This window comes from Eptatretus burgeri, chromosome 4 (assembly GCF_056783735.1).
Source record: "Eptatretus burgeri isolate ZD-2024b chromosome 4, Ebu_testis_v1, whole genome shotgun sequence".
Classification (NCBI taxonomy): Eukaryota; Metazoa; Chordata; class Myxini; order Myxiniformes; family Myxinidae; genus Eptatretus; species Eptatretus burgeri.
This window is the reverse complement of record NC_140964.1, coordinates 7,479,383-7,506,194: the sequence shown is the minus strand read 5'-3', so window position 1 is coordinate 7,506,194 and position 26,812 is coordinate 7,479,383. Positions and strand designations below refer to the sequence as shown.

Here is a 26,812-nt window from a genome sequence, read left to right as displayed (position 1 = left end):
GTCTAATCACACCCTCGGCCGGCTTTGTCCCAACCGAGTCGCTATTACCGACTCGGATCCGGCGTAACCGAGCAGAAATTACAAAGCTGTGCTGGACCAAATGAACAATTTATGGCACAAACGGCCTTCCTCGTCCTCAAGCCCGAAAGCTTCACGCTGTGGAAACGAAGGCTTTTAGGATCATTGGTATCTTATCTCCCGTGACGAGGCTGTCTTTGGGCCTCTCACTCTCTCACCGCAGGCAGGTCGGAGGTCTTTCTCTCTTCTACCATCCTTCCAGCCTTGCTGCCCCCCCCACCCCCACCTTGTCTGTGATCCCCATATTTCCGCCCCCCCATATTTCCGCAGGGCACTCAAGGTCCACCAGCAACCTCCTTCTGGTAAAACTATCAAAATCAAGAATCACTGCTCACCTTCACTCTTTCATTCCTCTTTTTTTTCCCGCCTCTGGAACAAACTCCCTCACTCTCTTCAATCCCACTCTTCCCTCCGAGTCTTCAAAACAGCTCTTCACCACCATCTCTTATCTTCCCCCATTCAAAACCTCGATCTTTTCTGCCCTCGTTAATCCACCCCATGTCCACCTCCATAAAATTCCTTGCTTTCCTTCCTGAAAGTCCCTGTAATGTCCGTCTTGTTTACCCCATGTACCCCACCCCATCCCTCTCCCATCCACAGATCTCCTAATGTCTCTGTTCCTCACTGTTTTGTGCTTCCCTCTCCTGCCCCTCTTGTTTCTCTGCCCCCCTTTGTTATGTTCTATGTGTTAGCTCTCCTACGAGCCTCGATATTGTGTCCAAAAAGAACAACCCATGAAGGGATTAAATTGTTAATAACTTTGTTTAATTAACCATGTGTGTTTGGACATGCATGGAAGTCTTTAGAAATGCAGCACAAAACTGCTCGGTTGTTACGTCGAACAAATTGGCCTCGTGCTCGGATAATCCTTCAAGTTTTCGCTTTCATGTGGTGGGTTCATCATAAACAGGAATGTCAAATTCCATGAGCATATTTCATCAGCTATCAACTAAACCAACCAATGACTTACTATCACACGACCATGAAGAGAAGCCTCACTCAAACTCCCAATAGGAAGACTCTCCCACTCCTCTTTTGGACTGATGAGACCGCACCTGGAATATGCCAACATATCAGCACCTGGGATTCAAGGTAGTTGCCAAGACGGTTGAACGGGACCAGAGGAGAGAAAGTAAACCAGTGCAAGAGCTTTGGGAAATCCCATATCAAGATAGATTTAGACATTTAAACATGAACTCAGTGTATTCCTGGAGGAGATGTGGGGACATGATGATGGTTCACCAAATTCTGTGTATGCTATAGTCAGAGTACAACCTGAACACGTCTTCCTTCAGGCTGAGTACAGACCAACAATAGGTCACCCGTTCAAACTCTTCAAAGAGCATAACTGATAATGGGTGAGAAGGAATATATTCGTTTGAAAAATGGATGATTACCTCCTCGACTGAAGGTGGAAGGAGGTTTTCACCCCTGTTTGTTTGTTTGTGTATGGGATATCTCAAAAGGTTGAGGACGGATCTGGATGAAATTTTGTGGACAGGTTGGGTGTTTGAGAAGGACGAACTGATTAGATTTTGGTGAAGATCCGGATCTGTGTCTGACTACTAGAATTTTTTTTAATGATTCTTCACCATTGAGAGATCGGGCCAAAAACGATATGTAGCATGACATCTCAAAAATGTTGTGGACGGATTTGGATGAAACTTGGTGGACAGGTTGGGAGTGTGACGAGGAAGAATTGATTCGATTTTGGTGAAGATCCGAATCACAAACTGACAGTTTTTTTTAATTATTAAAGTGATTCTTCCATCCATCCATCCATCCATCCATTGGGACCATACTCTGTACAGGGTGTCAGTGCTGCCAAAGCAGTCTCCTGGACTATTGGGCAGAATCCTCGTTGGGTCGCCACCACGATGCAGGATACTCGAATGTCTCAATCATCCCAGGAAGCTGGTACTCATTTTTCCGACTTCAGAAGGATGACCGGCTGAGTCAACCCCACCTGGTATTAATTTTCAACAGCTGCGTGGGATTTGAATGCAAGACCCAAGGATCTCAAGCCTGCCACCCTAACCATGAAGCCAACACCAGGTATGAAGTGATTCTTGACCGTTGAGAGATCAGGCCAAAAACGATATATAGCATGATATTTCAAAAATTTATTGGGCCCCGATATGTTCTTGTGGATCAGGCATTTGGTGGCAGAGGTATGCGCTCTCCCTACCAAGTGCCCTTCTCGTTGAAGATGAGAATGATCACCCGCACACTGTCTTATTCTTCTTTCATATGTAACACGAGGCTAGTCGGCTACAAGTAACATCATTGACTGAGGATGAGGCTACACCCCTGTCGGGTTATGGCAGGGATCTGGAATTTGTTCAGTGTGCCCGCAATCGCTCACCTACTCTTCGTGAGTAGAGTTCCTTGTTCACCTGTGATTAGTTAGTGGTTATAGTCATGCCTGTGAGTAGGTAGCGATTGGAATCGTTTTATTACAAGAATTGTACGTTAATTTATCGATGTTACAGTTATTGTTGGTTACCTTCCCTAGGAGATTGGTGGCAGGATTTGCACTCTGGCCACCACAAAAACACTTCGATCCGCAAAACTCACTGTGGTGTGTGTCGGGGTGGTGCTGAGCTGTCGTCTTCCAGACGGCGGTCTCCTCGAGTTAACCTGAAGCGGTACCTTCGGGTGGTTACCTGGAGTGTCCTATGCCAAAGCGATGGGGATGGCCAGACGGAGGCACCTGGAGTACCTGCGGAAAGTGGACGCAGCGACGCGCTGCGGCACATGCTCCCAATGTATGTACATAATCCTTTTCAAAACCTTTCATGTGTCGTGCGCAGAGACCCTCGTGTCGTAAATCCTGTGGCATTTCCACAGCTGGAAGGTTTCAAATGGACCATTTGGCCCGTTTAGCAATTCTTGTGTAAACAATGTCACAAACAAATGGGACCGAGTTTTTCACATGCTGCGCCAAAACCTCGTTCAACTTCATCGTCGATCACTATTCGGTGAATGCTTCTGGACATGCATGGGCACCACTCACAACAGTGCTGAGCACCACTTGAGAGAATGTCTGCAGTTACTTCTTTGATGCCATTTCACTGTCAACAGAGAAAACGTGGTGCTAATTCTTCATTGTTCAAGAGCAAGTGAAGCTTCCTCCAAATTCCATTTTCTTTGGAATGCTCAGAATGACCTGCAGGATCTTTAGGCACTTGCGTTGCTGGAACACGACTCGAGATGTGATGTCACTCGCATCAATCGGGTAATGGTCCCCGTATTCCCTCTGGGAAAAGGGCGAGTGAAGGGATGGGATGGGGGTGAAGGGGAGGGCAGCAGGAACAGGAGGCAGAACGTGAGTTGCATGATATGAGGAATGAGAGTGGCGTCATGCCAGAAAAAGCATTTCTGAAATTTTGAGAGAATTGAGTTGGGGGAGGGCATTGAGCAGTGGCTGATGGGGCGTGGGGGAGGACAGGGGGTAAAAGGGAGTGTGGAAAGGGCAAGACTACCATGGAGAGGAATCAGCTGTTCGAGTCTCTGCGCCATCAACTTGCTCTGTCCCTCTGTTCATTCGATTCCTTTGCTTCTTCTGTACCCTTTTCCTCTTTGTGCCTTTCCATCCACCTGCTCTCATTCGCTGTCATTCTCTCTGCACACCACGGTGACGTCTCACTCAGCAATGACAACCTATGGCTTCTGGATTGTCTTCGTTCCAGCATGCATACTGATTGGGCTACTTCCACCAGGTATTCCTCCACCTGTCTCTTATACTTGTACAAACCACAAAATATCCACCTGCACACATGGTATTCCTCTTCCTGTCTACTATTTGTGCGCACCCCCAAAATATCGACCAACGCAGTTGGTATTCCTTTACCTGTCTCTCGTACATGTACACACCTCAACCACCCATGCACATATTACATACCAGGTATTCCTCTGCCGAAGTCTAATACATATACAACTATATAATACATCATTTGGTTCTTTTCAACCTCTTACCCTCTCATATTGAAGGTCTGATATTCACATCAGGATTGTACATTTGTAGAAGGGTCCTTGTCCTCGGAGGAAGAGGAGAATTACAAACATTGATGGAAGTGTGGAACTGGAAAAGAGCTTTACATGTTCAGCTGATTAATGAAGGAACATGTTATTTGTTTATTTATTTATTACATGCACAAAATCGTGGAATTTTAACGTTGTCCCCCTCCAATCTTGTACGCCTCACGTGTTCACTCCCTCTCCTCTTCTGTACTTGTGTTCACCTGAGATTATAGACTTCTCTCGAAGCAAACTGACTCTATATCCTTCTCACCCAAAAAGGTAAAGAGAGTCCTGTCCGGCCTTGACCACTGATGTTCTCAAATCGTGCTTTACCGTTCTTGCTTCCCTTCAATCTGCCCTATTCAGTCTGTCCTCCTTTGGCTTCCTCTCCTCTGCATGGAAGTCAGCAAACATCACTCCCATCCACAAGAATGGGACAATAACAGACCATTCCAACTATAAGCCAGTGAACTTTCTTCCAATTAAAAGCAAAGTCATGGAATCCATCCTTGGTTCTGATGTTATCTTTCCTGTTTTCAAACTGTCTGATCTCTGACTATCAGTATGGATTCTGGCCCAGTCACTCAACTCTGGACATGCTTCTGCTCCTCTCTCAGAAATAGATGGAGACCCTCAATCTCAAACAACATTAGGTCTGTCTCCTTGGGTATATTTCTTGCATTCGACACATTCTGGCATCCTGCTTTGCTTGTCAGGCTATCTGGCTGTGGCATAGAAGGCCGTCATTCCTTGATTTCTTACTTCCGATCACACAGTCAACGTGTTGCCATCAATGGAACCCTCTCCTCCCCTTTCCCAGTGGAGGCTGGCAAGATCGCCAAGGCCGTTTTTTTGGGGCCAGTCTTGTTCCTCATCTATATTGTTATGAATCCGGAGTTCGAGTCTCGCCACGAGGGGAAGCACTCGGGTACCCCCCCGAACACCAAGCCCCGAGGCCGCCGAGCACAGATAACTCCGTGCGTTGGTGGGTTGCTAAGCAACCAAAAACGCCGATTGGTACCGCCAATCCTAGCAGGGTTACACTACTTCACGTGTTCCCGTTTCCGGTGCATTGACACCATCAAGTGAGTTTCGTGCCCTCAGTGCGTACTTGCATTTACTTACCATATCAGGTGTGGCCGAGTGGAGCTGCCAAGTACGCACCAGCTCACAAGAGCAAATTAGTGGGGTAGAACTTCCCGGAAAACCTGTGTGGACTACGCTGGACCAATGGAGGAAAAGAGAGAATGAGCTGGATACACTTATAACAACCAGGTTTATTTGTAATTCAGGTCAGGGAAGGTCATGTGGCACAATAAAAGATTTTATAACAAGCAACATGTAAAGCAGCAGAAAGCAAGGATTTGTGAGGTGCGACAAAATAAATTTAAGTCTTCACAAGACAAAGACACAGCGCAGAGCTATTCCGATCTAAACTTTGACAGTCTTAATTCCGGTATGCGAACAAGACAGGCACCATCAGACACACGCCCGGGGAAATTAGAGAGCAAAAAAAGAAAGAAAAAGTATGAGGTGTTGACGACCTCTATGGTACCTGGTGGGGCCGACGGGCCCATGCTTCCCAGTTGCTTCGGAGGGGGGAAGAGGGAAGAAAACTGGGGGTGTCTAAGGTGCGTGAGTTGGGGGTGTGAGGGGGGAGGGTGCAAATGAAGTGCAATGAAATGCAGGTGTGGTGCAGAGAAGGAAAATGTGAAGAGGTGCGAGTCTGGAGGTTGCTATTTTAACTCTTGTGCGTTCACAGCAGATGAGACAGAAGATAAGAAACGTGTGAGAGGAAAGCTTACAGTGGTGTGAGAAGGTCTGTAAATGTAAATGCTAATGGTCTACGATCGGGTTGGCGTTCCGCCCACTCAGCACTCTGCTCCGCCTCCTTTGATCCACGATCCTCACGGTGCTGACCAAGCCAGGACTCTCCCTTCTTCGCCGAGCACTCAGCACCCAGACCTCAGCAACTACCTCTGCCTCTCAACAAAAGTCTCGCTGCTCAACCACTTTTCAACTCTTTTCTCAGTGACTTGCAGGGTGTTTATCGATGTCTGGCAAGGGAAGAGCCCAAAGTCAGATCAGGATGATTGGTAGGCGTTTCCCCCATTGGTGCACGGACACCTTCCCAAGAAGTAGCCCCTCCCCCGTGAGGCTCCAAAGCCGAACATGGCCTTATTCACCCCTGAACTCGGCTGCATGATGGAGCTCCAGAATTAGCATGGAGTGTGGGTTTCTGGGAGCGCTTTCTGGCCATGAACGTGGCTGGGTACCAAATGAGCGGAGTGCCAGGGCTATTCAGACGACGAATGGATTCCAGCACATGCTTGCGCTTTGAGTTGCACACTGATATGTTCTGAACACAAGCATCCGCCATGGTAGGTAGCGTCTATGGTTCCCCACGATCCTCAAAGGATAGTGGCGAGTGTCTGGGGTGCTGACTGTCGTTGCAGAATTTCATCGCAGTTGTGGTGAGGTGGTTGAAACATTATGGCATTTGTGATGAGAAGATTGAAGCGTTTGGAGTGGTTGTGGTCAGGAGGGTGAGTGTAGGTTATTGTGGGGACTTTCAGGGAGGCGTTGTGGTGGTCATATGAAGGCTGTAGCATTGTGGTTTGAGTACAGAGAAGGTCGAAATGAAGTGTCCGTTGGGGAATGGCACGCTGTTTGAACGGGATTTTGGTGGCATATGCTAATGAAGCAGTCCCTGTTGCTATGTGTTTGTGGCGTGCATGCATACGTGAAGAGAGGATCGTGTGTGCAGTAATGTAAATTAACATAGATAAAGGGGAGAGTGAATGGAATTAAAGACCGAACTCTCCAAAAGGACCGTCTGGCAAACCCTCCTATCTACTTTTTTAACAACCCTTTTGAGGAAGTTCAGTCACTCAAATGTCTGTGTCTCATTATCAGCCATGATCTTTCTTGGTAAACCACATTTCAAAATTGGCCCCCAAAGCTAGCTGCCAACTGTGCATCCTCCGTCGTACAAAGTCCTTCCTTGGCGCACCTGAACTCCTCGTCCACCGGACAAGGCCTTCATCTGAAGCTTGATGGAGTACTACTCTCCCCTCTGGGCTGGCTCCCCTGCCTCCCCTGTCTCATACCGTGCGTGCTCACCTTGATGCCGTGGACACCATGGCCTTCAAGATAATTGGAATCTCCTGCAATTAAGATCAGCCCATGGGCCTGTTATTCCTGTATTGCATACAGGTTTGTGGCCTCTCTCTGTCTTCTACCACTTCCTTTTTCATCTTGCAGCCTCTGCCCTTTCTGTGTCCCCCTCCCATACCCTTCTCCGTCCCCTGCCCTCCCACCCGGGTTTTTGCAGGGTGCACACGGTGTGCTACGAACCCACTTTTGGTGAAACGAGCAAACTCCAGGTTTCCTGCTCACCCACACTCATTTCTTCCTCTTTTCTCTTACCTGTGTAACCAACTTCCTCAATCTATTCAATCACATGATTTTCCCTCTGGGGCTTCAAGATGGTTGCAGATGGTTGTTCCCTCATCCATACTCATGATCTTTTCTGCCTTCATAAAGCCACCTCAGCCCACTCTTCCTTTCCAGGTTATTATATCCCCCCTCCTGCAGTGGCATACTGAGGGGGGTGCAGAGGGGGTCATTTGCCCATGGGCGCTGGGTTCTGGGGGGGGGGCAAATTCCCAACCAGTTTAACAAGTTTGCCGAGAATTTATCTCTTCTCATTAAATTATGGATCATTAAGATGTTTGTGCCACATGATCACGAACCCTCTCCAGTCACGATGTCCCGGTATAAATGAACCATGTGATCACGAACCCTCAGGTCAGGTCAGGTATGGGAGCATGCGCCGGAGCAGCACGTCGCTGTGTCCACTTTCTGCCGGTACTCCAGGGGCCTCCTTCTGGCCATCCCCCAGGCAAATGCCTGGCCCAGCCCCATCTCCTTGAGATGTTGATCAACCTGCCGCAACGACAAGGCACGTGGTCGGCCCATTGGCCTCCTCCACTCACGAGGCTCCCTCGCTGAGAGAATCTGGTGAGCAGGATCAGCGTCAGGAAAACGAGACACATGTCCAGACAGCCGCAGCTGATGCTCACGGACTATGCAGGTAACAAATCTCATTTGAGTGTCTCTCAGCAACTGTTTGTTGGACACAAAGTCTGACAAACGATAGACAAACCCTCTCCAGTCATGATGTTCAGGTAAAAACGAACCACGTGATCACGAACCCTCTCCAGTCATGGTGTTCAGATAAAAACGAACCACGTGATCACGAACCCTCTCCAGTCATGATGTCCTGCTAAAAACGAACCACGTGATCACGAACCCTCTCCAGTCATGATGTCCTGCTAAAAACGAACCACGTGATCACGAACCCTCTCCAGTCACGATGTTCTGGTAAAAACGAACCACGTGATCACGAACCCTCTCCAGTCACGATGTTCTGGTAAAAACGAACCACCTGATCACGAACCCTCTCCAGTCATGATGTTCTGATAAAAACGAACCACGTGATCACGAACCCTCTCCAGTCACGGTGTTCTGGTAAAAACGAACCACTTGATCACGAACCCTCTCCAGTCACGGTGTTCTGGTAAAAACGAACCACGTGATCATGAACCCTCTCCAGTCACGATGTTCTGGTAAAAACGAACCACGTGATCATGAACCCTCTCCAGTCACGATGTTCTGGTAAAAACGAACCACGTGATCATGAACCCTCTCCAGTCACGATGTCCCACTAAAAACGAACCACGTGATCACGAATCCTCTCCAGTCACGATGTTCTGGTAAAAACGAACCACCTGATCACGAACCCTCTCCAGTCACGGTTTCTCACTGGCAGATTCGCTCCTTCGGCGCATGACGTGAGTATCCGACATCCCACAGAACAGGGGTCGTTTCGCCACGTCACCATGACGAGTCGGCTTGAGAGGCAAGGAGAGACCAAGAGGAAGGAGGAAGAAAGAATGGTGTGGGAGAAAGTCCGTTTGGTGAGCGTCATGCTGTGAAGAAGAGGTGTCGAAGGGGCTTGAATGGTTAATGGTGAATGGTTAAGGGTTTATGGTTCATGGTTCATGGTTCATGGTTCATGGTTCATGGTTCATGGTTCATGGTTCATGGTTCATGGTTACTTCAGCAAAGAATGAATGTTATTTGAAGCATTAAAAAAAAAAAAACTATTCTCTCTGAATGATACTTGCATAATGCTGAGTTTGTTACATTGTCTCTTGATTTAGGAACACCACGTGTTCCTGAAAAGTTCATCAATACCATAACAATGCTTTTTATTTTAATCCGGAAAGGAGAAAATCAAATGAGAAGGGTATTGGTATTTTGACGTAAGCGGGACTTTCTGTGTTGTGAGAGAAGGAATATGGCGGACGGAGCACTTCCGGTGGCTTCAGGACCGTCCACGTTCAGCACGTCCTACCCAGGAGGTACAGAGATCAGTGCATACCTCTCCTCACCCATTCTTCCTCCAAGTGTCCCTCCTTACCTTGCTGTGGTATATTGATGTGGAAACTATGAGCACTCAACATTCAGGTCCCAAAAGTCAGTTATTCCGGTAAGTACGTGTGAGATAGGTCCCTTTCCTTTTGTCTAGTGGGAGACTCGAAAACGTGCTTTGTGACGTCTTTTAGTTAGGTTATTAAATCCAACCATCCAACAAGCCATCGAACAAACCAGAAACACCACTGAACAAGCGCTTCAATCGCCTAACCGCGACTCGCTGTCCGAGGCAGAATCTCTGGCAGTTTCTTCTCGGCTCCCACAAACTTTGTACCTTCTTTTTGACGAATATGGGCACGTGTGGAGGGGAGGGGCGGGTTTCTCCGGCATGGCCGAAATCCCACCCAGGAAGGCTGTGCCCGTAGGATCCTGGCCAATTAGAGGGGAACAGCGAGGTGTGCTGACCAAGGCCCCTCCCCACTGAGGGAGGTCCATAAATTCCAGAGCACTCTCTGAGGTGTTGTTGTAGAGTTCAGTGTAAGAGGAGTTCTGTGGACGAAGGGTTTTTGCTGTTACGAAGGTTTTTTTTTTTTTTGCTGTCACGAGGGTTGAGCGGAGGGCCATTGAGGCGGCGAACGTGTCTCTGCTGGCCCTCTACAAGGAAGGACAGAGCGACGCTCCGTGGACCCCGATTATTCGCCACCCGAACTCCGCCACGGGCCTCGAGTCCCCCACGTGCGACTGGAGATCGGACCAACGACCTTTGTCAAGTGCCGCATCATGGAGCACGCCCTCCCTCCGACGACGAGGTACAAGCCAAACTTTGACCCCCAGCTCGTCTCACTCATCAGCTGGAGGGTCGAATAAAGAACCTTGGATTTTCTTTTCATTTGTGTGTGTGTGTGTCTGAGTGTGTTGGGCCTGTCTTGTAAGTAGAACTGCATAAGTGTTTTTGCCCATTGTAAATACTTGCATTGAATATTCGCTTTAAGTCTCGCTTCTCTTGTCTTTTATTTACTGTAAATAAATTATTAGAAATGTTCCAAGCTCGTTTCTGTCCTTTCTTTATTTGGTCCAGCATGGTCCGGGTCTGAGTTCAGACGTGGTTTCATCCCCGATAATCCGTTAATCCTAGCCGGAACGTCCTGGGCAGGCCCACTCGACTGCATCCGAGCCGGAGTTGGTAGGTGGAAGTTGATACTCTACCGTAGCTGGTAGAGTGATTCGGTTCGGCCTTTCATTCCGAGGGTGTGAATCCCCGGTAGCCAAGACTGCGTGGTTATTTAGGTATTTTGGGATCTAGACAATTAACCCTACGCCACGCGGTTGAGATATTGGCGTTTCACGGTCAATTAATCGACCCGCCAGCTTCGGAGTTATCCGGAGCGACGGCCTATAAATTCTGGGGAGTCTGGTGGGAGACGGAGTAAACTTCTCCACCTAACGGTTGTTCTCGCCACCGACCCCAGGCCCACAACAGCATGTAGTGTGTCCCTCCTTTCCACCGTGTTCACTCAGTCTGGACTGTTCTGTTTTCAAGCCCTTCCACGAGTCTCCACTTCGTGTAGAAAAATAAATAACTTTACAAGGACAATCCGATTGTGACGAATGACCATCCACTGTGTGTAATTCCATTGACACTAACTCGAATTCCTCCATGTCATTCTTTTCCCACATTCCCTGCTCTTGATCATTCGTTCATCTTGGTTATGCATCTTTACGTCCATGACCCCTTACCTGAGTAGACTCACAGAGATGCCTTTAAAAAGCTAGCAGGGAAATCATCATGATTCTTTCATCATGATTCTTTCATCATTATGGTAAATCATGAATGACTTTTGAACCAGGAGGTAAATCAAAATTTCTCTTTTTTAAAATTGACAAATGTCGTTTTTCATCTTTGTTTTCTCGACAATTACACTGTTCTAACGATTTGGGTACCCATCAACGCACTACCATCCCATGTCTCCCCCCTCCCGAACACCCATGTTTTGTCCTTCAGGGTTCCCAAGTTCTGAGGTGCAGACACAAGACCTGGTACTGCCTGCCCACCTGTCCTTGCCTCGTGGACACCTGTCCTTCGCCCTGTGGCCCAGGCACAATAGTACGGACTTCCGGCTGCAGGTACATGTTCTGGACTCTCAGACATTATAAACACCAGCTGACTTTTCATGTTTTTTTCTCATCGAGGCTTGAAGTAGCTGTAACATGCACTGGGCTTCATCGTTGTTGTTGTTACGTCGTTGTTCTTGTTTTTTTTTGAGTTGTCGATTGCGTACGTGAAGACGTCATCGTGGAAAGAAACACGCTCTCGCTTGCGACACAATGGAGTCTGTGTGAACTTATTACATGGTGTCAGAAGTATGTTTTATATATTCATGCCATCAACCGCCATCCATCTCTCTCAACATGTCATCGCCGAACTTCGAACATCCGTCGATCGACTGTGATAGTCTTAACCTCTATCAGGAGTTTCGGCGTTTCAGAAATCACGTCAGTTTTGTCCTATCTGGGCCGCTCACAGATCTACCAAAGCCTCGTCAAGCAGGATGGCTCGGAACGTAGATTGGTGAACAAGGTCGTCAAATCTACCAACCTCTAGCTTGGAAGGAAGGAGACAAAGACGACCCGGAGAAAGTACTCGACAAATTTCAGAACGATATGCAGCCCAGGAAAAATAAAAGAGTTGCCAGACACTGCGTGAAGTAAAGGTACCAATGGAGTGTTGAGTCTTTTGAGCATTTTATAAAAGATTTGAGGATAATTCTCATGGATTGTGATTACCGAAACCCAGATGGCATCCTCGCCGGTTGCATCATTTATGGCAGTCATGATAAGAGGGTCCGTGAACAACTCGAGGGGAGAGGAGCTCTCACTGGCTAAAGCGTAGATCTTCCTCAAGAACGAGTCCAGGAATTTGATGTTCTAAGGATCTACAAGTGGGCACAGACTGTATCGGTGGTGGATCAACCAACTCGGTTACAGATCGACACGGGCGCTAGATGCAACATGCTAACACTCAGCAACTATCAATCAGTTCAGCACCTTGCAGGCGATCTTCAAACATCGCAAAAAGTTCTGAAAACTTACTTGAATCACATTATTCATCCTGTAGTTACAGTGGCAATCCCTCTCTCTCACAAGGGCAATACTATGAAGGCCAGTTTTGAAGTCATTTACCTTGATCAGGAGAATGTAATATCAGGTGCTCCGTCTGAAGCCTTCGGCCTCATTATCAAGCTTGACAAGTTGTCTCTGGTTCAGCTTCCAGTCAATTAGCCTCAGAAAGCAGTGGTGTCTGTGTTTCCAAAAGTTGGCAAGACAATTGGAACTCTTTCTGGAACTTATCGGATCAAGCTTGCAGAAGGGTCACGGAGTAGTTCACCCTCCTCGCAGACAACCTGCAGCACTGAAGGAGAAGATAGTTGATAAGCTAAAAGAGATGGTTGCCGAAGGTCACATCACAAAGGTTGAATGCCCAACTGAGTGGGTGAGTTCCATGGTCGTAGCTCTTCGCAAAGGTAAAGTCCACATCTGTATCGACCCCAAGGACTTGAACAAGTGCATAAAGTGTGAGCACTACCTGATGAGAACTGTTCAGGAAGTCTTCGCTGAAATCCCTGGAGCTAAGTTTTTTTTCTGTGCTTTATGCCCGCAGCAGATTTATGCAAGTCTGTCATGACAAGCTATCCTCATTCTTGACCACATTCAATACACCTATGGGGAGATTCCGCTGGTTGCATCTTCCCTATGGTTTGAAGTGCTCTCCTGAGATAGTCCAGCGAATTATGGACCAGATGCTGGAAGGGATTGAATGGGCAACAGTAGTGATGGATGACATCCTCGTTGCCGGTTGCGACATTAGACATCATGACTATGTTTTGAAGCGAGTTATCCAGTGGGCTGCACGTTATAACCTGCAGCTAAACTTTAGGAAGTGCCAGATCTGAAAATCTTCGGTCCTTGACATAGGCCACCTGCTCACAGTAGGAGTGTGGATAGATCCACTCAAGACAGAAGCAGTTGTGAAAATGCCACGTCCAACAGACAAAAAAAGCGTCAAGTGTTTCCTTGGGTTCGTACAGTATTTAGGGAGATTTATCCCCAACCTAAGTGACATGAGCAAACTTCTCCATGCTTTCTGCATAACTGATGTGGAATTCATTTGGCAGTTGGCTCAGGAGTGATTTTTTGAAAAACTGAAGCATGCATGTATTTCTTCCCCGTTCCTCCAGTACTACGATGTAAGTCAGCCTGTCGAAATACAGGGCGATACCAGCCAGAATGCCGTGGGAGCCTGTTTGCTCCAGAACGGCAACCCCATAGCATTCACATCACACAGCCTAACCGATACAGAGTGTTGCTATGCCATGATTGAAAAGAAATGTTCACAATCGTCCATGCAACAGAGGTGTTTCACTCCTACATATTTGGGAAATCAGCAGTGGAATATAATGACCATAAGCCTCTCGAGGAAATCTTCAAGAAGCCTCTCATATCTTCTCCCATACGTTTACAGCACATACTGCTCAAGCTTCAGTGGTATGATTTGGAGGTTAAGTATTGCCGTGGTTCCGAGCAAGTGCTTCCAGACACATTGTCCCGTGCACCTCTACCAAGCACCGGCTCGGAAGCTGGCAAGGACCTTGACTCTGTCAACATGTTCCAGTTCCTTGCAATCACGAATGAGAAATATCTTGAAATCCAAGAAGCTACTCAGTGAATTGAGCCTTCTCTGCAATGTAATTCGGGAGGGATGGCCTGACTCTCGAAAGGAAGTCCCAGGACCAGTCCGTCCTTTGATTCCAAAACGCAGTTGGCAGTCTCAGACGATATTGTCTACAAAGGCATGCGGCTTGTCATCCCACCAACCCCCAGGCGCAAAATGCTCAAGTTGATTCATGAATCTCACTTGGGAATGACCAAGTGCAAACAGCGTGCTCATGAGGTCATGTTCTGACCCTCAATGAACTCGGGCATTGAAGAAACGGTCCAGAGTTGTTGCAAGTGTGCTGAGCATCAAAGAGCTCAACAACGGGAGCCCCTCTTGCCAACTTATACACCTGATCTTCCATTTATCGAAGTTGCGAGTGATATTTTTTATTTTGAAGCAAAGCAGTAGTTGCTCACAGTCAACTAATACTCCAAGTTTGTGGAGGTAGACTGCCTCAAGGACGTTACGGCTCGCTCTGTGATCAAAGTCCTCAAGCAGCAGTTTTGTCGACATGGTATTCCAGAGAAGCTACGAAGTGAATCTGGAAGTCAATACATGTCAGAGGAATACATGTACCGTGTAGCACCACCTGGTAGTGTTGGGCAACGCTGACGTTCAAGCACTTTCGCATGGGTAATTTTGTTCTCCTTCCCTTCTCCACTGCCCCCCCCCCCCCCACAAAAAAATAATAAACTGAGGGGCCTGTCAAAGCCTGTCATTGTGTGTGACATTTCTAGTGGAAATGTGACATCAGGACGAACGGGGGGGCAAAGGAGGGGTGAAGCGGGACTTGTCGGGGACGACGGGGCAGGGAGTAGGAGTTAAAGCACTCTATGCATGGGTAAATTTGTCTTCCTTTCATGTTCCTTCTTGCCCAAAATTTTTGGCTAACAGGACGACTAATTGGTCCATCAGCGAAGCGACGGGTCAGCTCTGCTATTACTGGATATCACATTTTGAGTAGAGGTTTGACAATGTGATGAAAAAAATGTGCATTTTAAAGAAAGGTTTTATAACAAGCTTAATCATATATTCAGGTCATTAATAAATAGATAAATTATTACCCTCGCCAGAGGAGAGGGAATTGCATTTGGCTCCGTTTGTTTGTTTGTCCGCACAGAACTTTCGTGTTTTTCTCCGCAACCGCTTGTCGGATTGAGACAAAATTTTCACCGTTGCTGCAACTACTCATGTAGAATGCTTTAATGATAATTATGACGTCGTAGGTCACGTGGTGTGGCAGCCATATTGGAAAAACTTTGGACCTCTGTATCTCTGAAACTGCAACAAGGAAAACATTGAAACTTTGCCCATGGCAAGTACTCTTCATGGGGAATGAGTGTGATTTTTTTTTAATGACATCATAGGTGCCCTTGTTATGATGTCATAATTGCATATGTAGAGTGTCACATCCGATCAGTGTGAAAATTTTTGAAGGTCATCTCGGGATAAAATGGTCCACAGAAAAATAAATCATGACGTCATCGATCATGTGATTCGGCAGCCATTTTTTTTTCTTTTGTTAAAACTTCAAAAATCTTCTTCTCTGAAGTGGCTGAACAGATTGAGGCAAAACGTTACATGTATGACTGCCTGTCCATGAGGAACAAAAAGGTCACACGTATGATATCATAGGTCACATGGTTTGGCAGCCATTTTGGATTTACCCTAAAACCTACAAAAATACACCACTCAAAAGAAGTCCTGATGAGGGTCTGCAATCTCTCATTGCTCTTTTTCTTGTTTTATTTGTACTCGACATCAGACCAGAGGAATGAGAGACAGCAACATTTGTCATGTTCATTTCAATGGACACAATATTCAAGGATATACAAGGAACTTCCTGTCGCTCGCAAGAGGGTAAACTTGGCCAGAACAAAACAAGTGTTTTTTTTTGTTGTTGTTTTGCGTAATTTGTTATCATGATTTGTTTCAGGGGCTGTGGAACTGTACTTGTAAAGCTGTATTTGTGTTCATAACAGTTTTAGCAGGTATTTGTGTTAGTTTATTGAAAGAAGCAGGGGGAGGCCTCATGTTAAGTTTGGCATTGTCAGTTGGGGCTTTGGGGGTATGGGGATAAAAAGGGTATAAATAGAGACCGAAGGAGAAAGAAAGAGGAGTTCATAAAACATGATAGATGCTCAATGTGGGCCACGTGAACAATAGGGGAAGCAGAGGGTTCTTACTGTTGCAGGAAGTGTGAGGAAATAGCTCACTTGAGGATGGTCATTATGAGGTTGAGGGAACGCATATGCCTGGTGTTGGTTTAATGGTTAGGGTGGTGGCCTTGGGATCCGAGGATCCTGAGTTCAACTCCCCCTCGGCTGTTGAATTGATACCAGGTGGGGTTGACTCTGCCTGTCATCCTTCCGAGGTCGGCAAAATATGAGTACCAGCTTGCTGGTATCCTGTGTCAGAGTGGCGACCCATCCAGGATTGTGCCCAATAGCCAAGGAGACTGCTTAGGCAGCACCAACACTGCATAGAGAATGGTCCCCATGGATGGATGGATGGAAGGATCGTATCGATAATTTGCAGCAAGTTGCACAATGTGAGAAATTTGCAGATAACAGTTGGTTACAGTTGTGGAGTGAGGTTGCTGAGGATATTGGAAGTGACGGTGCAGCGGGTGCAGGCAGTGGTGGAGGTGCAGTGGGTGCAGGCAGTGGTGGAGGTGCAGCAGGTGCAGACAGTGGTTGAGGTGCAGTGGGTGCAGGCAGTGGTGGAGGTGCACTGGGTGTAGGCAGTGATGGTACAGTGGGTGTAGGGAGTGGTGTAGGTGCAGCAATAGAAATAGGTATAAATGAGGCTTGAGAGACAGTTTTTGTGGGTGATGAGATAATAAAATATGTAGATTCTTCATTCTGCATTAAGCTTTGGCTGACCAAGGCACAATCTCGGGTGGCTCCATATCTAGAATTGTTCGGAATACATTATTCTACATGTGTACCAATTTTGGTGCTTTTATGCAAATTTGAACAATTGATCTGAAATATCAGACTACGCTGCTGGACTTAAGTGGCTGAAAGCACAGGGTTGTGAGGTCATGTTTTCTGGGATTCTCCCAAGATTAGGAAACAATATAGAAATTATGAGTAGAGCAATAGACGTCAACCAATGGCTGGAAGAATGGTGTCGGGAGGAAGGTTTTACATTTAATAAGCAGTGGGAATCATTTAGGGGACAAAGGGAGTGTTTCCAGAATGATGGCCGTATGTTAAATAGAAAGGGGGCAGCAAGGGTTGCAGTGGGAATTGAGGAAGGAATTCAGGATTTTTTTTCGGTCAGAGGAGGGTAGAGAAGGTATTAAGGAAGTAACAGATGATGTAATTGTGATGAGTCAGGCCAGGCAAGAAAATAGAATTTCAGGAAGGGAAAAGTTAAATGTATTCTATACCAATGCCAGGAGTTTAAATATTATGATGGAAGAGTTTGAAGTCAAATTAGATAGCGAGGAGTATGATATAGTTGCAGTGAGTGAAACATGGTTTAAGGAGGAGAATAACTGGAGGATAGGATTAGAAGGCTACAAGGTGTATCGGTGTGATCGGAAGGAGAGAATAGGAGAAGTGGCAATCTGGATGAAGGACAGCATTGCATCAAGAGAGAGGGGTGACATGAATGAGGGAATTAATGTAGAGGATTCTGTGTGGGTAGAGATTAGAGATTGTAAAAGCAGTAAGATACTGGTAGGATGCTTTTATAGGGCTCTGGGTGTGAAGGATGAGGAGGAAGGAGGTGTACATGAAGAATTCAAAAGGGCATGTGGTAAGGGAAGAGTATTGGTTATGGGGGATTTTAACTTGCCAGGGATACATTGGGTCCAGGAACAGGGAAAAGAAAGAGCGGATGAGGATTTCCTAGTTTTCATCCAGGATTGTTTTATAACCCAGTTTGTAGATAAACCCACGAGGTGGAGTGCAGTGTTCGACCTCCTTTTAAGTAACGATCCCAATATGGTGGAGGAGGTGGAGGTTGGGGAGCATTCAGGAGCAAGTGACCATAACATTGTGTGTGCAAAGATTCTGTTGAGGGTTAGAGTTCAGGATAGACGGCTAAGGCTATTAGATTTCAGGAAGGCAAACTTTGAGGATATGAGGCGAGAGTTGGGTGATGTAGATTGGGAGACTCGAACAACAGGACAATCAGCATCAGAGAAATGGGAAACCTTCAAGGAGCAAATGTGGAGAGTGCAGAGTAAGTACATTCCAATGAGGTGTGGAACTAGAAGCAGAAAGAGACCAGAGTGGTTGAATAGTGAGATAAGGAATGCTATTAAGGAGAAGCAGAAGGTATTTATTCGGTTTAAAATAACAGGACTGGAGTTAGATTTATATCAGTATCCAAGTAAACAGAGGCAAGTCAAGAAAATATCTCGCCAAGCCAAAAGAGAATACGAGAAGGACATGGCTAAGAATATTAAACATAATAGCAAGGCATTCTTTAAATATATCAGGGGAAAAGAACAGGTTAGGACCAGTGTGGGCCCATTGAGGAATAGCACCGGGACAGTGGTTCGTGATGGAAGTGAGATGGCAGGCTTATTAAGCAGGTATTTTTCTTCAACTTTGACACAAGAACACTCAGGAGAATTGCCAATAGGCTGAGAGTATCTATCAAGGAGGTGAGGAAGGGCTTTCACAGAAGATCCAGGTTGGAGGGGAGGAAGTAAAGGAAGAGCTAGGAAATCTTCGAGTCGATAAGGGTCCGGGTCCAGATAATATGCAACCGAGAGTATTAATGGAGGTGGCTCAGCAGGTAAGCAAGATGTTAACAGATATTTTCAATAGTTCACTGGAGTCAGGACAGGTACCGGAGGATTTGGAGAGTCGCAAATGTTACACCATTATTTAAGAAAGGATCCAGAGAAGAATTGGGAAACTATAGACCTGTAAATTTGACTTCGATTATGGGGAAGGTGTTGGAGACATGAATTAAGGACCAGATGAAGGAAGTGGGGAGGGATGCAGGGATTGGGGAGGGATGTGGAGAGTGAGGGAGGGATGTGGAGAGTGAGGGAGGGATGCGGGGCATGGGGAGGGATGTGGGAAGTGGAGAGTGAGGGAGGGATGCGGGAGTGAGGGGGGCATGCGGGAGTGAGGGAGGGATGCGGGGAGTGAGGGTTGGGATGCGGGGAGTGAGGGAGGGATGCGGGGAGTGAGGGAGGGATGCGGGGAGTGAGGGAGGGATGCGGGGAGTGAGGGAGGGATGCGGGGAGTGAGGGGTGGAAGGATGCAGAGAGTGGGGGGTTGATGCTCAGAGTGGGGAGGGATGCGGGGAGTGTGGGTGTGAGGGGGGATGCAGAAGGTGCAGGGAGTAGAAGATGTGGCGGTGGGTGTGGGGAGCGGGTGAAGATTGGGGAGTGAGGAAGGCACAAGGGTGATTATATATTCAGCTTATCAAGGCTGTCTAGGTATTCTCTTCAAAGATGGAGAAACCTGATGTTAAGCAGAAAAACCCATTTGGTACAGATTGTAGACAAACGATACATGGGCCATACAACATAAATGCAAAATTTGAGGCTGTCACACATATAAAACCAGAAAGTGAAACATTAAAATCTCTTCCCAGCAGTCCGTGTGTGTGTGTGTGTGTGTGTGTGTGTGTGTGTGTGTGTGTGTGTGTGTGTGTGTATGTGTGTGTGTGTGTGTGAGCGCGCTGTGGCTCAGTTCGGGTATTAAGAGCCAGTGTTGCCTCAAGAGGAGACATTAGTGACTTTGGATCGGGGTGTAATTGTTAGTGTGTGTTTGGCAGGCGTTTGTGACAAAGGCTGTGGAATTGCTAATGTGTCATGAGGAACTGTCTCGAAGGTGATGTCAACCTGGAGAAAAGAAGGAAGGACATCATCAGAGCACATACTCGATAAGTGTGATGCACAGGCATTAGTCCGAACTGCAAGGTGAAACAGGAGAGCAATGGCAGACAAACTGGTTGTGGAATTCAACGTGGGTCATGAGCATCCTGTATTTTAAAAAATGGTCAGAAGTGAACTTCACAGGGTAGGATACCATAGCCAGGTTGCTATGCACAAACCGATCATCACACCTGGCAAAGCCCATTTGTGGGTCCATTGCTGCAAGGAGCATAGACAATGTGCTGCCGAACAGTGGAGGGATGTGATATGGTATGACGAGTCATCCTTCACCATGTTCTCGATGAATGGACGTGTACACATGTGGTGACAACCCAGGGAGCTCGACACCCCTGAGTGCCTGGTTCCAATAGTAAACGGTTCTCGTGGTTCCATAATGGTGTGAGGTGCTTTTCCTGGTGTGGCCTGGGTCAACTCATCCATTAGAAGCCAGTAGGCTCCATCAATATCGATTTTTTTTTGACATAGATATACCGGTGGTGGGGTCATACCAGAATATCGAAATTATTTCAATAAACAAATTAAACAATTACAATTTTTTACGCAGGTTCTAAAAATACGCAATGGTTCAATGGTCCATTTCATATTCATATATGACGTACTCAGCATTGACACATGGTAATTTTTCAAAGTATTCCCACATGGGACATTTTTCCCCCATGAGAATGGTTATTTTGCTTCCAACTTTAACTTGTATTAAAAATGATTTTGTTTTAAAGTGAGATCGGTGTTGGTAATCGGCACAGGTCAGAATCCATTGCCATCGCCATGCCGGTATAACTATCACGGAAAGCTGTTCCGTATGATCATACTGATGTCACTTCCATACCGGTGTCGCATTCATACCAGTGTCACCTTCATACCGGTGTCCCCTTCATACCGGTGTCGCCTTCATACCGGTGTCACATCCATACCGGTGGCGCTTCCATACCGGTGTCGCCTTCATACCGGTGTCACATTCATACCGGTGTCGCCTTCATACCGGTGTCGCCTTCATACCAGTGTCACTTCCAGACCGGTGTCGCTTCCAGACCGGTGTCGCTTCCATACCGGTATCACATTCATATCGGTGTCGCTTCCATAACCGTGTCACATTCATACCGGTATCACATTCATATCGGTGTCGCCTTCATACCGGTGTCGCCTTCATACCGGTGTCGCTTCCATACCGGTGTCACATTCGTACCGTTGTCGCCTTCATACTGGTGTCACAATCATTCCGGTATCACTTCCATACCGGTGTCGCTTCCATACCAGTGTCACTTCCATACTGGTGTGGCTTCCATACTGGTGTCACATTCATACGGTTTCGCTTCCATACTGGTGTCACATTCATACCGGTATCACCTTCATACCAGTGTCGCATTCATAGTGGTGTCACTTCCAGAACTGCATCACTTTCATACCGCAATCGCTTTCAGACCGTTATCGCTTTCATAACGCAATCGCATTCATACCGCTATCGTTTTCATACCGCTATAGCTTTCATACCGCTATCGCTTTCTTACCGCTATCGTTTTCATACCGCTATAGCTTTCATACCGCTATCGCTTTCATAACGCTATCGCTTTCATACCGTTATCGCTTTCATACCACGATCGCTTACATACCGCTATCGCTTTCATAACGCAATCGCATTTATACCGGTGTCACTTGCATACTGGTGTCGCCTTCATACCGGTGTCACATTCATTCCGTTGTCGCCTTCATACTGGTGTCACAATCATTCCGGTATCACTTCCATACCGGTGTTGCTTCCATACCGGTGTGGCTTCCAGACCGGTGTCACATTCATACGGTGTCGCTTCCATACTGGTGTCACATTCATACCGGTGTCGCCTTCATAACGGTGTCGCCTTCATACCGGCGTTGCCTTCATACCGGCGTCGCCTTCATACCGGTGTCACTTCCACACCGGTGTCACATTCATACCGGTGTCGCCTTCATACCGGTATCACATCCATACCGGTGTCGCTTCCATACCAGTGTCGCTTCCATACTGGTGTCACATTCATACCGGTGTCTCTTCCATACTGGTGTCACATTCATACCGGTGTCGCATTCATAGCGGTGTCGCTTCCATAACTGCATCGCTTTTATTCCGGTATCGCTTTCATACCGCTATCGCTTTCATACCGCTATCGCTTTCATACCGCAATCGCTTTCATACCGCAATCGCTTTCATACCGCAATCGCTTTCATACCGCAATCACTTACATACCGCAATCGCTTTCATAATGCAATCGCATTCATACTGCAATCGCTTTCATAGCTATCGCTTTCATAACGCAATCGCTTTCATACCATTATCGCTTTCTAACGCAATCCCTTTCATACCAGCATCGCTTTCATAGCTATCACTTCCATACCGCTATCGCTTTCATAGCTATCCCTTTCATACCGGTATTGCTTTCATACCTGTATCGCTTTCATACCGCTATCGCTTTCATAGCTACCGCTTTCATACCGCTACTGTATCGCTTTCATACCGCAACTGTATCGCTTTCATACCGCTACTGTATCACTTTCATACCGCTACTGTATCACTTTCATACCTCCACTGTATCGCTTTCATACCGCGACTGTATCGCTTTCATACCGCTACTGTATCGCTTTCATACCGCTACTGTATCGCTTTCATACCGCTACTGAATCGCTTTCATACCGCAATCACTTACATACCGCTATCGCTTTCATAGCTATCGCTTTCATAGCGCAATCGCTTTCATACCGCTATCGCTTTCATACCGGTATCGCTTTCATACCGCTATCGCTTTCATACCGCTACTGTAACGCTTATATACCGCGACTGTATCGCTTTCATACCGCTATCGCTTTCATACCGCTATCGCTTTCATACCGCTATCGCTTTCATACCGCTATCGCTTTCATACCGCTATCGCTTTCATCAAGCTATCGCTTTCATCAAGCTATCGCTTTCATCAAGCTATCGCTTTCATAGCTATCGCTTTCATAACGCAACCGCTTTCATAGCTATCGCTTTCATACCGCTATCGTTTTCATTCCGCAATCGCTTTCATACCGCTATGGCTTTCTACCGCAATCCCTTTCATATCACTATCGCTTTCATACCGTAATCGCTTTCATACCGCTATCGCTTTCTACCGCAATCCCTTTCATACCAGTGTCGCTTTCATATCGCTATCGCTTACATACCGCTATCGCTTTCATAGCTATCGCTTTCATACCGGTATCGCTTTCATACCGCTATCGTTTTCAGCAAGCTATCGCTTTCATAGCGCAATCCCTTTCATCAAGCTATCGCTTTCATAGCACAATCCCTTTCATACCGCTATCGCGTTCATAGCGTAATCGCTTTCATACCGCTATCGTTTTCATTCCGCAATCGCTTTCATACCGCTATCGCTTTCTACCGCAATCCCTTTCATACCAGTATCGCTTTCATACCGCTATCGCTTTCATACCAGTATCCCTTTCATAGCTATCACTTTCAGACCGCTATTGCTTTCATAGCTATCGCTTTCATACCGCTATCGCTTTCATACCGCTATCGTTTTCATTCCGCAATCGCTTTCATACCGTATCGCTTTCATACCGCTATCGCTTTCATACCGCTATCGCTTTCTACCGCAATCCCTTTCATACCGCGATCGCTTTCATACCGCTATCGCTTTCATAACGCAATCGCTTTCATTCCGGTATCGCTTTCATACCGCTATCGCTTTCATACCAGTATCCCTTTCATAGGTATCGCTTTCAGACCGCTATCGCTTTCAGACTGCTATTGCTTTCATAGCTATCGCTTTCATAGCTATTGCTTTCATAACACAACCGCTTTCATACCGTTACCGCTTTCATAGCTATCGCTTTCATACCAGTATCACTTCCATACCAGTGTCGCTTCCATACTGGTGTCACATTCATACCGGTGTCTCTTCTATACTGGTGTCACATTCATACCGGTGTTGCATTCATAGCGGTGTCGCTTCCATAACTGCATCGCTTTCATACCGCAATCGCTTTCAGACCATTATCGCTTTCATTCCGCAATCGCTTTCATACCGCTATCGCTTTCATACTGCTATGGCTTTCATACCACTATGGCTTTCATACTGCAATCGCTTTCATACCGGTATCGCTTACATACCGCAATCGCTTTCATACCGCTATCGCTTACATACCGCTATCGCTTACATACCGCTATCGCTTCCATAACGCTATCGCTTACATACCACTATCGCTTACATAACGCTATCGCTTACATATCGCTTTCATACTGCTATCGCTTTCATACCGATATCGCTTTCATTCCGCTATCGCTTACATAACGCTATCACTTTCATACCGCTATCGCTTTCGTACCGCTATCGCTTACATAATGCTAACGCTTACATAACGCTATCACTTTCATACCGCTATCGCTTACATAACGCTATCGCTTTCATACCGCTATCGCTTGCTTAACGCTATCACTTTCATACCGCTATCGCTTACCCAACGCTATCGCTTTCATACCGCTATCGCTTGCATAACGCTATCACTTTCATACCGCTATCGCTTTCATGCCGCTATCGCTTTCATACCGCTATCGCTTACATAACGCTATCGCTATCGCTTACATATCGCTATCGCTTGCATATCGCTTACATACCGCTATCGCTTTCATACTGCTATCGCTTACATAACGCTATCGCTTTCATACCGCTATCGCTTACATAACGCGATTGCTTTCATACTACTTTCGCTTTCATACTGTAATCGCTTTCATACCGCTATTGCTTACATACCGCTATCGCTTACATACCGCTATCGCTTACATACCGCTATCGCTTACATACCGCTATCGCTTACATACCGCTATCGCTTACATACCGCTATCGCTTACATACCGCTATCGCTTTCATATCGCTATCGCTTACATACCGCTATCGCTTGCATATCGCTTACATCCTGCTATCGCTTTCATACTGCTATCGCTTACATAACGCTATCGCTTACATAACGCGATCGCTTTCGTACTACTTTCGCTTTCATACTGCAATCGCTTTCATACCGCTATCGCTTTCATACCGCTATTGCTTACATAACGCTATCGCTTACATACCGCTATCGCTTGCATACCGCTATCGCTTGCATACCGCTATCGCTTACATAACGCTATCGCTTACATATCGCTTTCATACCGCTATCGCTTACATAACGCTATCGCTTTCATACCGCTATCGCTTACATAACGCTATCGCTTTCATACCGCTATCGCTTACATAACGCTATCGCTTTCATACCAGTGTCGCTATCACAGATCACTTGACTCAGCACAGTGTTTCTAAAGCACACCCGATTCATATAAAATAATAACCAAGGGCAATTGCTTTAAAACAAGCCTCAAGCGCAGATAAAAATGCAATTGCTTGTATGGGTGCTCGGATGCTGAGGGTTTAAAGTTAAGACATGCTGTACTTACACATGGCCATGGCTGTACTTCCTGATACGTCTTGACGTCATACGTTTCACTGTTCTTTTTCCATGTTTTGCCGAGACGCCGAATGCATCAAGATTTTTAAAGCATGTATGGTATTTAAAGATTGTAAACACATTTCTTCGATACTTGTTTTTTTTTTTTTTCTTCTCAATTTTTTGGGGGGATCCCGGTTTATCGATATGAAAAATTATATCGATATAACCGGTATATCGATATTGTTGCGGTTTGAGGAACCGCATGCCTCCAAGGCAATGGCATCCAACATATAGTGGTCTCTCAGCAGTTATTCCATTAATATACATTTCGATAGTCCCTTTCCTTTTGTCGAGCGGGACAACGGAGGTTTTCGAGGTTTTCTTTTTTTTTTCTTTTTTTAGCGAGGTTTTCTTACACCACTAACTTCATTTCCACTCTTCTTTTCTGTTTATTCCTGAGGTAAATCCGAATTTGGGTCCTCGTGTAGGCCAACAGGCACTGCGCTTGGAAACCCCCCTGTGGAAACAGGGGAAAACGTGGAAAACGGCCCGGCACGGGGCCCAACCAGAGCACCCGAGTCGGGTTACGACACATCGCTTCGGGTCATCACCCCCACCCCGCACCACTGGATCTATAAAAGGACAGGTCTCAGGGCGGTGGAAGTAGAGTCCTCGTCGTTCCTGCTTGTCGTTCCTGCTTGTCGTTCCCTGTGTGTCGTTCTTGCTCATTGTTCCTGGGTCGTTTGAGCATCATTCCTGCCCATCGTCCTTTCTTCATTCCTGTCGGCTCGTTCTGCTCGGCTTGGGATCGATAACTCCGCCTTCTTCACCCGCCCTTCTGTCGTCAACGCCTGCGACTCCACCTCCACTTCTCCGCCCACACGTCACTGACTCCACCCACCCACCTGGTCCCATCTACCACTCCGCCCACTCGCTCTCGACTCGGCCTTCTCCACCCAAGTCCCTCCCTTCACGTCCAACGGTCGCATCTCGTTCTCTGGACCGATGCTATTTGCACGAAATGCCACGAAGCAAGAAACGGTGCGCCAGCTGTCAGGGAGGTATTGCCCAGCGGAGCATCCCCCAAAGACGAATTGGTTGCGCGATCAGACAATCTAGTTAGAGAGCTGGCTGAGCTTCATTCTCAAATTTGCACCCAAAATGTTTGTTGATCTCATTGGCCAGTGATGACCATCCGATTTATAAAAAGTGATTTCTTAAGTGCGGCTTTCTTGGGGTTAAGG

The 26,812-nt window shown here is 46.7% G+C and overlaps 1 protein-coding gene across 2 annotated transcripts in view; it reads left to right on the top strand.

Moving 5' to 3' along the window:
• The first annotated feature begins 2,627 nt into the window (after nt 1-2,627).
• Nucleotides 2,628-26,812, top strand: part of LOC147027419 (transmembrane protein 132E-like) — an 81,851-nt gene continuing 57,666 nt past the window's right edge. Inside the window, exons 1-2 of one of the 2 annotated variants that reach the window (XM_085876782.1) lie at nt 2,628-2,846; nt 11,546-11,667. In XM_085876782.1, coding sequence (XP_085732908.1) covers nt 2,768-2,846; nt 11,546-11,667 — 201 coding nt within the window. In that variant the 5' untranslated portion in view covers nt 2,628-2,767. Of the gene's footprint in view, nt 2,847-3,479; nt 3,801-11,545; nt 11,668-26,812 lie in introns of those variants that run through there. The other variant, XM_085876781.1, reaches the window with a different exon arrangement.